The sequence below is a fragment of the Pleuronectes platessa genome, chromosome 11, assembly GCF_947347685.1.
Source record: "Pleuronectes platessa chromosome 11, fPlePla1.1, whole genome shotgun sequence".
NCBI classification, from domain to species: domain Eukaryota; kingdom Metazoa; phylum Chordata; class Actinopteri; order Pleuronectiformes; family Pleuronectidae; genus Pleuronectes; species Pleuronectes platessa.
Window position 1 is genome coordinate 10,021,715 of NC_070636.1, and position 13,981 is coordinate 10,035,695.

General features: G+C 44.8%; 1 protein-coding gene across 1 annotated transcript; it reads right to left on the reverse strand.

Moving 5' to 3' along the window:
• Positions 1-1,322: 1,322 nt before the first annotated feature.
• vgll2b (vestigial-like family member 2b) lies at positions 1,323-7,842 on the reverse strand. The gene is made up of 5 exons (XM_053434684.1): positions 7,608-7,842; positions 6,486-6,612; positions 5,675-6,017; positions 3,217-3,660; positions 1,323-2,478 (listed from the first exon to the last, which is right to left on the reverse strand). The coding sequence occupies exons 2-5, from the start codon at positions 6,570-6,572 to the stop codon at positions 2,435-2,437; spliced, it is 918 nt and encodes a 305-aa protein (XP_053290659.1). The 5' UTR covers positions 6,573-6,612; positions 7,608-7,842; the 3' UTR covers positions 1,323-2,434.
• Positions 7,843-13,981: the final 6,139 nt, after the last annotated feature.

Below are 13,981 nucleotides of genomic sequence, written 5' to 3' on the forward strand. Positions count from 1 at the left end.
ATATATATATATACATATATATAGATACTTTTGGGACCTAGGATGAAAAAATCCTGACCATATGTTTTCTTTGTTATATATATAATTCAATTTGGAGCCTGCAAATATTTAAAGCAAAATGCTGCATGAACGATTGAAACTTAAAGTCTGAATACTTGTAAGGCAATTACTGCAATAAAGTAAGAAGAAAAAAAAAGATTTATTTTCCACTTGTTTTTCAGAATTAACACCAGATCACATTCTTGGTCCGACCTTTCCATCAAATAAATCACAACACGCACATCAGCGCACTTCAAAGGTAACACAAATTCAGGATGGAAAACTACAACGTTAGAATAAAACTACTGTGGAAGTCTACCTTGGCACCCCTCACCATGAAGTAACTTTTTTTTCATTTTTTGCAGTGTTACAAACACACCAGGAGAGGGCAGCATTTTCCTGCTTATGAAGTATTTCTGTTCATTGGTCAACTTATATTTAATTGTGTGCCAGTAATATAATAAAGATACAGAATTTCCTCCACAAATTGATTCATGAAGCAGAATCATTCCACTCATCCCTCTAATATCAAACATCATTGTAATTTCCTCAACACAAACTGTCACTGTATTCTGGTTAATGCAGTAATTGCTATGTCGGGGCCATTGACAGCTAAGTAACATAATCTGACAATAGCTGCGAGTGCATCCTAACCATGGAGTCGATCCTGGAGGATCCAGTGTGAAAAGGAAACCCTTGGCCCCAGTGACAATGCCAGTGTGAAAAAGGCACTAAGATGCTTGGCATGGGAAACTGGGAGGAACGCTATCCCCGGTAAACTCTTCTAATTTCATTACTCTTCATGTTTCCTCAGCTTAGAGCCAATCACATAGTTGGCTGCTCTTAGCGGGGGTCACACATAACAGCCACTAAATTGTGACAGTGGCTCAGGCCGGCATACCTCAGTGCATAATCTTATTATCGGATCAATAACACAGCAACATTTGGTGCATAGCTGGGATGGCTGGCTGCTTCTCTGGTTGCACATTGCTGGCATTCAGCACTCGTTCCCACTTTATAGGTGACAAAGTGTGAATGCAAGCAGGAATTCAAATGGAAGGCCTTTTGAATCGCTCAGCGTATCCTTGATCACATCTGGCTGCTTCGAGGATTCACACAGCGGCTAAAATATCTGCAACTTCTGCGAGTCGCTGTGTAACAAGGAGGCCCGGGTCCGGTCTGCCCAGCGACACCCACAGTGCTCTTTCAATTAGCACCAGCTCTGATACTACTTATAATATCATGCAGGGAAATAGTTAGGAGATGCGACAATGTACCATAAAAATATTTATTCACATCACAATCCTCTTCCGACACAAAAAAATGAGAAATGACACACAAGAAAAACATCCCAGAAATGTTTAGAAATTCCACATTCAAAACATCTAAGAATGACAGAGAGATCAAGAACTAAAGTGGAACAACATCATCAAATTGAAAGAGCACAATCTGTGAGGCGTTCAGTGCAAACAACTCCTCGTTTAACTGAACCAAGATTTCTGATATGTTTTTGAGAAATAAAGAAATCTTCATTCTAAATAAATGAGAAGCTCCGTGGACGACACAGGACCCTCGTGCTCCTCTGTCTTTAGAAAACACAATAAACCGAACCACAGTCATTTCAGAACACTGGCCAAAACAAACATTTTAGAAATGCACATGAACACCAATAAATAGAAACACTTTATTTCGGAGAGCGAATATATATTATAACAACCCCCCCCAAAAAATAGGCATCATGATGACCGTCACAAAGCACAAACCGCCATAATTGCCGGCCCTGTTTATCGCTGCATGTTGCATTTGTCAAATGCAGATAAGTGGATGATGACGGCCACTGTACCAACAAAAGAGCATGAGGCAGAGATAACCAGGGATGTTGGAGGGAACCCCTGCTCCCTGCTATTTATCCCCCTCTCCCTTCATTCATCCCCACTTCTCTCTGTCCTCTGTTAAAAGTCTGTTGTGATCCTGTCTTTCTCAGTCCAAACAGGTCACCGTGGCTCGCACCTCGCCAAGGTCTGTGCCGCACCGGCAGGAGAGAGGGAAGCTGTGGAGGGACGAGTGAGAGGAAGCAACGGCACAGATTGTGGTGTCTCTCTCTCTCTCTCTCTCTCTCTCTCCCTCTCTCCCTCTCTCTCTGCTTTATCTCCATGGTGCACACACGTCGACCTGGAGCAAGGCTGTGTACTGGCAGGGGAGGCCAGGAGCAGAGAGAAGGGGGTGGATGGATGGGGATGCAGTGTGTATGTGTGTGTGTGTGTGTGTGTCTGTGTGTGTGTGTGTGTGTGTGTGGTGGAGAGGGGGGATAAAGGGACACGCTGCTTCAATAGCGGAGCAGGTCCAGGGACTAATTGGATCTGGTAATGGCTGGTCAATGTGACTGAAGGGCTCGTTAGAACCAGTACAGCTCCTTGCCTTTCTTGTGCTGCTGGAGGCCTGAGAAAAAAGGACAAGGAAACAATGAGGAGCACTGCAGCGTACAACAGAACACAGGTTGTCATGGAGTCTACTGTTGCCAAACATCCTGTTTTAGAAAGACATGTGGGTGGGGGGGGGAGCTTGTTTGGGTGATTATGATGTATTGAATGGGTCTGTGAGCGTGTGTGTCTGCACACGTGTGGGAGTGTCAGTGTCAGGACCTATTCAACATCACAAGTGTATGCATCTGTGCACAGGTTTCAAGGGTTGAAAGTTAATGCAGATCTGTACATGGAGGAGTGTGTGTGTGTGTGTGTGTGTGTGTGTGTGTGTGTGTGTGTGTGTGTGTGTGTGTGTGTGTGTGTGTGTGTGTGTGTGTGTGTGTGTGTGTGTGTGTGTGTGTGTGTGTGTGTGTGTGTGTGTGTGTGTGTGTGTGTGTGTGTGTGTGTGTTTTTGTGAAAGGCTGATGCATGTTGTGTTTTCTTCTGTTTCTGATTAAGTAATGTGAATACCAGTCAGTGTCTGGGGTAAAGTGCTCAAGCAATTAAAAGTGGAAAAAAGCTGCTGAATGTTCTCATTTTGTCCGACACATACAAATACACACATACAGTACATTTGTTCCTCATATTATTGTGGCCATAAATAATCTGATTTGCATTTGCAAACACCGAGTGTATTCGTTTTCAGATTTTTATATCTGCTCTGATGACAAACTGCAACACTATTTGCAAAAGCTCGACAGGGTTGAGTGGGTACCTGCGTCCATGTTGAGTGCCAGCGTCTGGCTGACGTCTCCTGGGGGAAGCAGGCTCGGCCAGGTGGCGGCAGGTTCCAGCTTGCTCACTTCATAGTGGCTCGGCAAGGCCGGGAGGTGAGGTGGCCTCACCGTGGGCATCAGCAGGGGCCCGTAGTGAGGCTCCAAAGCCGCGGGGGAATAAAGTTCGTGGAGAGGCCTCGGTGGCCCGTAGGCCTGCGCTTGGGAGTATCCCCAGCTCTCTGCCGGGTGAGGATGGGAGTGAGGGTGAGCGTGTGGGTGAGGATGCGCGTGCGGATGCAGGCCCGGGTGTAACCCTGATGCGTATGGGTCCATGGAATACGAGGGTGCTCCTGTCTCACAGTGGGAGCGGCTCTGTGGCGAGGAGTAGTTACTGTCCCAGAAGGATGGGGGGAAGCTTCGTCGGCTGCTGGGTGAAGGGGTATCTAACGCGGGGGGAAGGAGAAAGAGAGAGAGAGAGGGGGGTCACGGACTGTGTGCAGTTTGATTTATATGGCAAAAGGAAAAAGGCTTCTGGAGCTACGCGAGACGACAAGGAACCCGTGCTAAAGCGTAGATGTCACTCACATGACTGCAACACCCTCTGGCCCAGATATCTTCCCCATTGGATCATACTGTCACACAGCCCTAGCCCCAACAAGACACAGAAATAAACACAACAACGTTCTAGCAGACAGAGAGAGAGAGAGAGAGAGGGAGAGAGAGAGGGAGGGAGAGAGGTAGAAAGAGAGGCGTCCCTATATCCGACTATTCTATATAAGGCAGACGCTGGGACCTGGAGGCAGCCCAAAGCTCCCCGAGCCTTAAATCACTTGCTGTGGTGACATCTCTCACTCTCATGTCAGTCCATTGCTTCTGAACGTCTCACAACATACTCATGCACACACACACACACACACACACACACATACTGAGACATGCAACTCCGGCCCCTGTTATACCGCCCGCCGTCTCGCTCCTCTGTCTCCTGCACCCCCACCTGTTGTTTTCTCTGCTCCCCCCCCCCTTGCCCCCTCTCCCCTCGCCCTTGACAGAATGTCAGGGAGCCATTATATGTTTTCAGATGTACACTTTTATATTTAGGTATTCCTCTGAAAAGAGACACCACGCGGCACACTGGGGGCTAGTGTTTCCCTCTGTCGCCGTCACACAGGCCGCAGCATATATGTCCAGCAGGCAGGCGGCTGTGCGACTGAGACGGCCATTATGGGGCAAGAGCCGGAGGGAGAGTCAGAATGGCAGCCGCGGAGATGTTTGAAGGGGATACGCCGGCGAGGCTGTGCGCTTACGGCCGTGTATAAACATAGCATCTGTTGTGAGGCAGAAGGTGTGTGTTAGTGCCGGAATGAAGACGTCCGACTGAACTCGGAAAGAGACTAATGGCGACAGCAGAGAGAGGGAGAGAGGACGGAGACCCTACATGGATATCCAGGGGACATCTGCAGTGTCCCATTAGAGGATTCAACAACTTTACTTATTTTTGATTTGATGGATTTACTTATACTTAGCTTTTTTTTTTACTTTTGTGCAATCAAATTGAAAGTTAGCACAAAAGAAAAAAATATGAATATTTGATCAAATTGTTAACTCTAAGTGTTAATTGAAGCTTTTCAGAGATTTGTGGAATAGGATCATGGATATTGCAACTAAGAAATCTCAACTTATCATAATAGGCGATGGATGAGTTGCAGCAGTAATGCCCATACTACAAGCCTGAAACAACATTACGGCACACAACTGTTCTCACAACGTGCTCTCCCTTCGCTTAACTTTGAGTCTTTACCCCTTTTTTAAGTCCCTTTTGATTGCCTGCAGCTCCTGGCTTCCATGACCCCTGTGCCCTGACCTCTCCAGGGACAACAGCTCCAACAAGCAGCCCCTTCTGTCCTGTCACATGATCGCATCACCTGTCCGACACTCTGCTGGGCTCTGCAGAACTGTCAGCTCACCCAGTGTGGCCTCAAAAGCAAAAGTGCAAGACGCCACACAGACAACAGCGGCACCCTCCAATAAATCACTTTATGAAACTGTGGAGGATGTAGGAGAAAAGCCGCCTGAACCCAGTTTACTTAACTTATATCAGGCTTGCTTGAGTGTTTGTGGTAAACATGGTAGTAACATCAGCTTAACTGGTGAAATGACATTCAGACGGGAAAGCTAATGAATATATGAAAAAACAATGAACGTCTTTTTTGTCTATCACACCCTCAGTTGTGACTCTCGCTGAGGTTTCTGTGACCTCTAAGTGGATTTAGGTTTATCGTTTCATCCCTTAATGGAGTGGAGTCAGCCCAAATTTGCTCTACACAATGTTGTTGGGTAATTTAGAACATGAAAGTTATTTCGATTTCAGAGAACACCCGGGGGGTTGCAATACTCACACAAGCACAGGTGTGCACCCATATCTCAGTCATAACTCATGCAGGTGATGAGGCATACCTGTGCCCTGTTGCTCTGGCCCCCTCCGCTTGCCCTCGCCATCCATGTAGGAGCTCAGGGCCCTGGAGAAGTGTTCGTCCACCACGCTGCTGATGTCTCCCTGGTAGTAGGTGAAGAGGACGCAGCGGGAAGTCAGGTACTCTGCCTCGGGGCCCTCCTGCTTCTCCTTGCTCCCCTCCTCTGGCCTTGAAGCCGCAGGCGTGTAGGAGGATGAAGTAGAGCTGGACGAAGATGTGGAGGAAGCTGATCCTGCGTTGCCCGGGCCCCCAGACATCCCCTCGGGACCCCTGGGAGTGTCGATAAAGTCCCGGCAGTGAGGAGTGCTGTTCAGACCTGTGGGTGCCTGTCAGTGTGCGTGTGCGTGTGTGTGTGTGTGTGTGTGTGTGTGGAGGGGGGGTAGAGGAGAAGCAGGGACAGGGTTAAGACAGGTGTTGAGGAGGACACTGTTCTGGAGCTCATTTTCTCAGACACTTTGTCATAATGTTTTTCTCTGTGTGTGGCATCACTGGCTCATGCGCGCGCTTGCGTGTGCGTCAAGACACACGCACACGACAGTTTTGGGTGAAGAGCGACTTCTGTGATTGGCACACACAAACAGCATCATTGCAAATGCACGTATTTGTAATAAACCAAACGATTAGCACATTACAAATGTATAAAACGCATAACGGATTATCCATGCGGTGTTTGGCTTTTACGCACATGCTGCGTAAAGTGGCGCAATAGTTATTCCTGCACTTTACCTACACACGTTTCCCACAGATACTGAACATCATAAGAAACATCCCGGTAACACTAGCTCACTTCCTACCTGTAAGCTGTTGAAAAAGGCAGGAGCAGTCGATGCGTACTGTGCGTAATGTCCATAGGCTGGGTACATAAGATCCAAACAGCTCATGGTAAATGAGCGGTGTCTTCACTCGTCTGTGGAAACCGACCTTGCCGAGAGAGAAAGCGGGAACATTCCGTTGTTTTCTTATTTTTCTTGTATTTGTCACAGCGAAACGGATTAGTGTGGAAGTCCGTGCCAGACTCGCCACAGCAGCTGCGGCAGCAAAATGTGGTGAGGTTTATGGAGCAAGCATGAGGGGTGTCCTGTCCTGTACATCTCTGTGTCAACCCCTCCCACCTTTACCAGACCTCCAACCCCCCCCCCCCCCCCCCCCCCCCCCCCCCACACGCACACATCACCACCAACACTCCCACTATTCCACCACCAGGCCCCCACTAATCACATCTATCATCGATAATCATCACTGATTAGTAACGTTGATCATTCAAAATCAATTGGCTGAGACTTAAATTAAATTTGACAGTGTGTGATTGCTGTGAAAAGAATGAGTATTTCTATTCAAATATAAATCAATAAAAAGTGTCCTCTTGGAAATGTGGCACAACCTAATGATTAAAGCCCCATAAAATCTTAATCCTGGTGTAAAACCAAGGTTAAACAGAATGTCATCCAGTTACAAAAATAGATTCGGATGAAGTCATTCAGCTTCATAACCAACCACACACAATGAGCACATGATGCACGTGATTTAGTAACTTTCGTATTTCTTTCCATGTCCTGGACCTGTGGACACTTTTGTGCCACGTCCAAGCTGAAAGTGTATCCACCGTCTTAAAACAGCCGTCGGTTGCCAAGTAAACCTCCGAGTCATCTGAAGTATTTAGTGTGTGTTCCCATAATGACACGTATGTGTCAACTGTAGGTTGCATACACTGGTCATACCAACATGGAGGAAAAAGGGACTCTGCACAAATCTATGACAAATTATCACCTATGAGCAGTGCAAACAAGGAGATATTTTCACACACACACACAAACATACCCGATGACAACAACCAACACCACTGCAGCACAGAGTCCTTTGTGCATCCGTGTGCAAAAAAGACTTGAAACATAACACAGAGGAAGCATTAAACCTACAAAAAACACAAGTTAGTCACATTCTCCTCAAAGTGGGGTTGTAATTTCTCTTCTCCTGAAGGGTCTGCAGGTGCCTGCATGGTGCTTGGGCATGCCAGTCTTTTTGACAGGCACTTCAGAATGCCTGGGAGAATAGTGTGGAAAATTTGCAGAATTCCGTGGACGAGTGTCAGATGAGGTGGAATGTCTCTGATGTATGCTAGTGGACGAGCTCCTGGGGAAGTTACCTCGTCCGCTGCACTGCGTTCTCTAAATGGAGAACATGACTGGCCAACATCTCACTATGCATACATCACACATAGTATGAATAACTGGTGGCAGGTTATTGGCGTACTAATGAACCAAACATGCTCCTAAATAGCTGTGGAAATGACTGACATGCAACATGTCGGTTCTCACTTCTGCTAATTCGTCTCACTTCTGTTAGTTCTCGCTCGTCTCCCTATTGCAACACAGTTTTGATCAACTGACTTTATATCATTGCAGCGCAACATGATACTGTAAATATTATACAACCTCAGTCAGTCTCTAAAACAAATCAATAAACAGATCAGAAAGGGATACTCCACTCAGTTTGAACGTTACGGGGGCATGTCGTCTTTTTTTCAGTCCACTGCTGCAGCTGCATTATTTTACAATATGTGCCTCTAGGTCTACGTACTTGCAGGGTACTGCAGGACAGCATTAGAGTCAGGGAGAAAGAGAGTGATGCAATGCTAGAGGGCTCAGTGTTACAAGAGCGTGATCAACAGCTGCAGCTGACGGAAGGGAAGAGAGAGAGAGGCCGCTATAAGTATTAATGGCCATGACTAAATTTCTCTGTCTCCTAGTCTCAGTTGCCGTCCTTAGTGATACGCACACCTTTCTCAATATAATCATCCCGTGTTTGCTGGAACAGCCAGACCACTGTCATTCCTGTGTGTGTGTGTGTGTGTGTGTGTGTGTGTGTGTGTGTGTGTGTGTGTGTGTGTGTGTGTGTGTGTGTGTGTGTGTGTGTGTGTGTGTGTGTGTGTGTGTGTGTGTGTGTGTGTGTGTGTGTGTGTGTGTGTGTGTGTGTGTGTGTGGGCCGCAACACTTGTCATCGAGTGACCAAACTAGGCAGACGGCAAGTGAGACAACCAGCGGCTAGAAAAATGTCAGTGATCCAAAAGTCAATTCATTTTTTGCATGTAAAGAACAATATGTGCAAGAGTCCACTGCTGCTGCTGTGAGCGTTTTTGCGTGTGTGCATGTGTGTGTGTGTGTGTGTGTGTGTGGAGGTGTCCGTGTGTCTACATTTACGTGTATATGCCGAAAATAAACACAGGTTACATCACTCCTTGTGACCCTGCAGCAGATCTAGGTCCCGCCCCTCTTAAAAGAGGTCTGACCAAACAAAGTCTCCCATTGGCTGAGATGTTGCAGGGCCAGTCGAGGTAGTAATGGCAACCCGGTTTTATTTAGACCACTATTCACATTGCAACACCACCATAAATAGCTTATACTCCATGCTAGAAATACCCTCGTACATTAAAGAAGTAACTGCACGCACACACTTTAATCCACCCGCTATAGCTCATCATTGAAGTAAATGGACATAATGTCAGAAGCAGACAAAGTGTCATATGTAATGACGAATCAAGACAATGTGATCACTGAGCTTATGGGGATGGTCTCTTAAGTGTGTGGGGCTTGTTGAGATATGAACACGAAACCATACAAGCCACCTCCTGAAACAACAAGGCCTTTATTAAGGTCTCAGTCTGGCTTGGTCCCAAGGGGGTCGGACCTCAGGATTCCGCTGTTGTTTATGTGCCTCACTGTGTGTGTGTGAGAGTGTGTGTGTGTGTGTGTGTGCGTGTGCGTGTGTGTGTGCGTGCGTGCATTTGTCCAAGAGAGAGATGTACAGCTGCCCCATTTTCCACTTCCGCACAAACTCATCTCAGCTGTTGAAAATCATCACTAAAGTGTCATTTGAATCACACACACACACACACGCACACACACAAAGGGCCACATATGGACAGGTCTGGCTCATTCATCCTTCTACACAAATGTTGATGGTAAATCCTCTGTGATAGAATGTGCAACTGTGCAGCTATTATCTTCTGTAAAACAACTCCCTTGTGTCCAGACAGATCGCCGCAGGGCTCCAGGAATCGACACACTCGAGTCGGAAGTCAGTTAAACACGAATACAGACTTTTAAAGATCACACTTGCCGTGAACTATTTATATGAAACCACGTAGATTTTATTTTACAGTCCAACTGCTATCCACAGCTAACCGAGGCTTTAGTTTTCACACCAATTAATGCAAATGTAGGACCTAATGGGACGTCCCCAGTTTCTGTTCATGACAGCACAGTTGGAAAACCGACCTAATGGGACATGAAACCTTACACGAGATCACACAGAACAGTTTGTGGCCTTAATAGCTTTAATGAGATTCAATTTGTACTGTATATTATGACAGAAAATGTCATTTGGAACTTTAAAACTCTAAAATGTGTTTAATATATTCAAAACATGTGTAAAAAAAGTATCTGCAAAATAGGGCTGGGTGATATGGCCAAATATTATATTAACATTAATACAACAAATGTTTCATAACAGAGGATATGGATAAATGTCACATTATTATTTCGTTTCAGGTTAAAGACAGATTTTTGCCACTGAGTGAAGTTTGTGGTTTTAAATTCTTCTTTATGAGCAGAGAATGACAAACACTTTTGTGCTATCACTCCTCACCGTCCTTGCACAATACATAAGCAAATATATCAATGTTAGATTTTTGTTATATTGCTATTGTTGAAAATGTATATTGCAATAATCATTGATATTGTTTAATTGACCGTCTCTTTTGCCTAATGTTGTCACATTATATCAAAACTCATGGGTCTGGTCAGAGTAATTTGATGTGTCACTAAACCGGCCTGTTTGGAATGGGCTGTTTTCTTGGCCTGTGTTAATTCTCCAGAGCGACTTCAGAATTATTGCTTTTCGTCCTCAAACAGTTCGACAACAGCCTGTCACTCTTTTATTGTTTCCGTGCTGGATGATGTCTGCAGAGCTTTTTATAAACAGTCTATTTCGAAGAGTGAAGTTAGAAATCTTTGCTTTCATCCCACCTATCTGCAATGAAGATATTATAGTAAATGTTTTTTATAAAATAAACTGAATTGGCTTTATGACTGGTCTTGTGTGTTGGTTTATATAATGTATACATTTGAATGATTTACTTAAAGGTTCAGTCTGTAGAATTTAGAGAAATCTACTGGTGAAGTTGTGTGTTGCAGATGATCCCCCCTCACCTCACCCTCCCCTTCCAAACATGAGAGAGAACCTGTGGCAGACTTCAGTTGTCATAAAAACTCAAAAGGTGTTTAGTTTGTCAAGTTTGGGCATCTGTGAAAAACATGGCTGTCTCCATAGAGAAGATCCGCTTCTGATATAAAGGGTTAAGGGTTAAGAAAATAACAATTCATACAATTTAGATGAAACACACTAGTGAAAACATCACTAGGATTATTTTATATACAGTTTCTGCTAATAGATCCCTTTCACCTGAATATTACACACTGAACCGCTAACTGCTATTATTTATTAATGTCTCCATTTCAGAGGTAGGACATTTGGAACATAATGCATATATACATAATTCCGACAACAAGTCTGGTTGGGTTATATCAATAATAGAAAAGATTATTACAATAGATCCTTACTGTGTGGCAATTTTAGATGATGTCTGAGCAGACGTGAAATAAAAAGGATCTGCTAAACATCAAATTTCACTATCCAAGAAATGAATCTGCACACACTTCACATCAAACCAACACACACACACACACACACACACACACACACAGGGAGGCAGCGTCTGCACAGGTAGATTCAAACTGTTTATTAAAGGCTAACCCTCTGAAACGGACAGAATGTGAACTAACAGCATCCTTGGAGAGGCTGACAAGTGCTACATTCCTGACATCCTGTTACCAAGAGTAGGCTGCCACCAAACTGCCGCTGGGTCACCGGAGTTATGCACACACAATCACAAATTCACACACTCACACATTCAAACACACAGATATAAAAGCCAAAGAAAACGCTACAAGAACACATGGAAGCTGCTCACAGAGACACCAATCTGGGCACATGGGGTTGTCACCTTCCTGCCTGACAGTCCTGCTACCAGAGGGTACTGCCGTTAGAAAGGCCCTGTGGATGGCAGCGGACGGAGGGGGAGCGAGATGCAGAGGGTGGACGGAGGGCAGAATCACAAATTTGGCACGTCACATGGTCAAACAGGGAAGATTTATGACTGATCGGGTTCCACATCGGTAGCATGGTGTTGTGGCTTCAGAATGCCAGGTATGGGAGTGAGATCAGACTCCGGCTTTAGTTTGTACACCCTTTCTGGCAACTGTACCCGGTGTGACATGGCTGAAGATGGCAGTGTTATTGGTGGCCGGCGAGGCGAACGTGGTCTGTGGACGTCTGATATTTTACATCGCCCTGGTCATATAGATTTACTCGCCCCCTGAAAATGCAGACGTAACAAAATAGGTGGGAACACCTGCAGAGAGGGAGAAACCTGACACAGAGCTGGAGTGAAATCCAGAGCGCGAAAAGCAAAGTGAAATGAGTCGAGGCAATAAAAGAGAAATGCAGATATGGCATGGAGAATGGTGATGGTGTTGAGAAAAATACAGATCCCCTTTTATTTCCCTCTCATTTGATTTCTCCCTGGATATAGTCAGGAGCTATGATTTACCCTCCGGTGACATCATGGAGACCACAGCTATTTTTATTGGATGGTAAATGGCCAGCTCTTCTCCTGGCTATGCCACCTGTCCAATCCGCAGCAGTCAACAAGCCCTAGGGAGGGGAAAAAAATCAAGCACCCAAAAAATGATTGAGAGTTGAAAGGCAGAATAGGATACACGCATGCCGTGCTACTGTCCTGGGCGTGTTTCACAAGTCAAACGTCTTGTCGTGCTACTGGTTTGCTCCCCTCGTTTGCCTGAAACAGTCACACACATTGCCATCTGATGGCATATCTTTTTTCCAGAGCTTTGTTGTGTTATATTTGCATGTGAATTTGAGATTTTCTTCTGGGTTGGAGGGGAAATCTCAAGATCCATGTCCCGGGCCATTGGATGTGTGTGTGACTCCAAGGGTGGGGTTATTCCTGGCCCTGTGTCGTGTGCTCTAAGGTGCAATTCAGTCACATGCCATCTGACCAACCCTTTAGCCCTGAAAAATGATAAGTACAGTAACTGCGGGGGTGGGGGTCATATAACCCCATGCACAGCCCTGCATTATGTCAACTCTGAGCAATAAACTAGGTACTTACAGCGAAGAATAACTGTGGATTATAAGATATGTATGAGAGGATGGTGTTGATTAGACCACAATGACATATGTGAAAGTTTTAAACATAGATAGATGTAAAATAAGTTATCAAAACGCTACTAAGGAAAACCAGCTTTGTTATCTGCTTACAGAAACGCATTAACCACTGTATAGGCTGTGTTTACAAACCGTGCCTATAGACATAGTGATGGTACAAACAGCAAATCCCACTGGTTCAACTGAATAGCCATAGTTTCTATGTTTTTTTTCTTTTTTTCGGCCATGTTAACTTATTAACAAAACAGGACTAATACAGGATTGTCTCTGATCTTATTGTGTCGTGTCTTGTCTTATCTATGAAACAATGAAAATGGATGAGGTAGAGTCTAATGTATTCTATGTTGAGCTTCTTAAAGCATGACTCACAGACTGAACCAGTATCACATATGGACACTTCTCATTAATGTCAAAGCAGTAGCACTTTATAAATGAACCGCCTGTAAACTGAGATGCGACAACTATAAAGGGATCAGCAGATAAAAAATGTCTTTCAACTGTATGTGAATACACTTCAGTGCGATTCACAGGAAGTGAAACAGAAACTCTAGAGTCCTGTATGGAGATGAGTGGTAACTAATTACACACCACACAGGAGCTACACTGCTCGTGACCTCACAGCGTCTGTTATCACAACTCATCACAGTGACGAGGAGTCCCCCTTGTGGCAGGGGCAGGAATTTTCGTGAGTGTGTGAAAAAGGCTCATCTTAATGAAATGGGTTCATATTTTACTTTACTGATCGTAACACTTATCTACTGAAGTAACATATTTTACTTACTTGTACTTTCCACAATGTGTATATCCTACAAGGGGAGTTAGAAAAGTGCTTTATAGAAGTAATTATACCTCAACCCTCTTTCCCAATGTTATCTTTGTAATGTAATAGTTTTTCTTTTTTGCCTGTTATAGCCTTAGCATGTAGCATGGCCTCTAGAGAACAATACCAAATTAATGAAATAGGATTGTATATCCAATTTGTATT

What these genes read in the sequence shown, in the direction of transcription:
- vgll2b (XM_053434684.1), bottom strand. Translation starts at nt 6,572, where the DNA reads ATGAGCTGTTTGGATCTTATGTACCCAGCCTATGGACATTACGCACAG. An exon ending in CCTTTTTCAACAGCTTACAG is followed by an intron (nt 6,018 to 6,485) that starts GTAGGAAGTGAG and finishes GCACACTGACAG; the next exon opens with GCACCCACAGGTCTGAACAG. An exon ending in GCCAGAGCAACAGGGCACAG is followed by an intron (nt 3,661 to 5,674) that starts GTATGCCTCATC and finishes CCCCCGCGTTAG; the next exon opens with ATACCCCTTCACCCAGCAGC.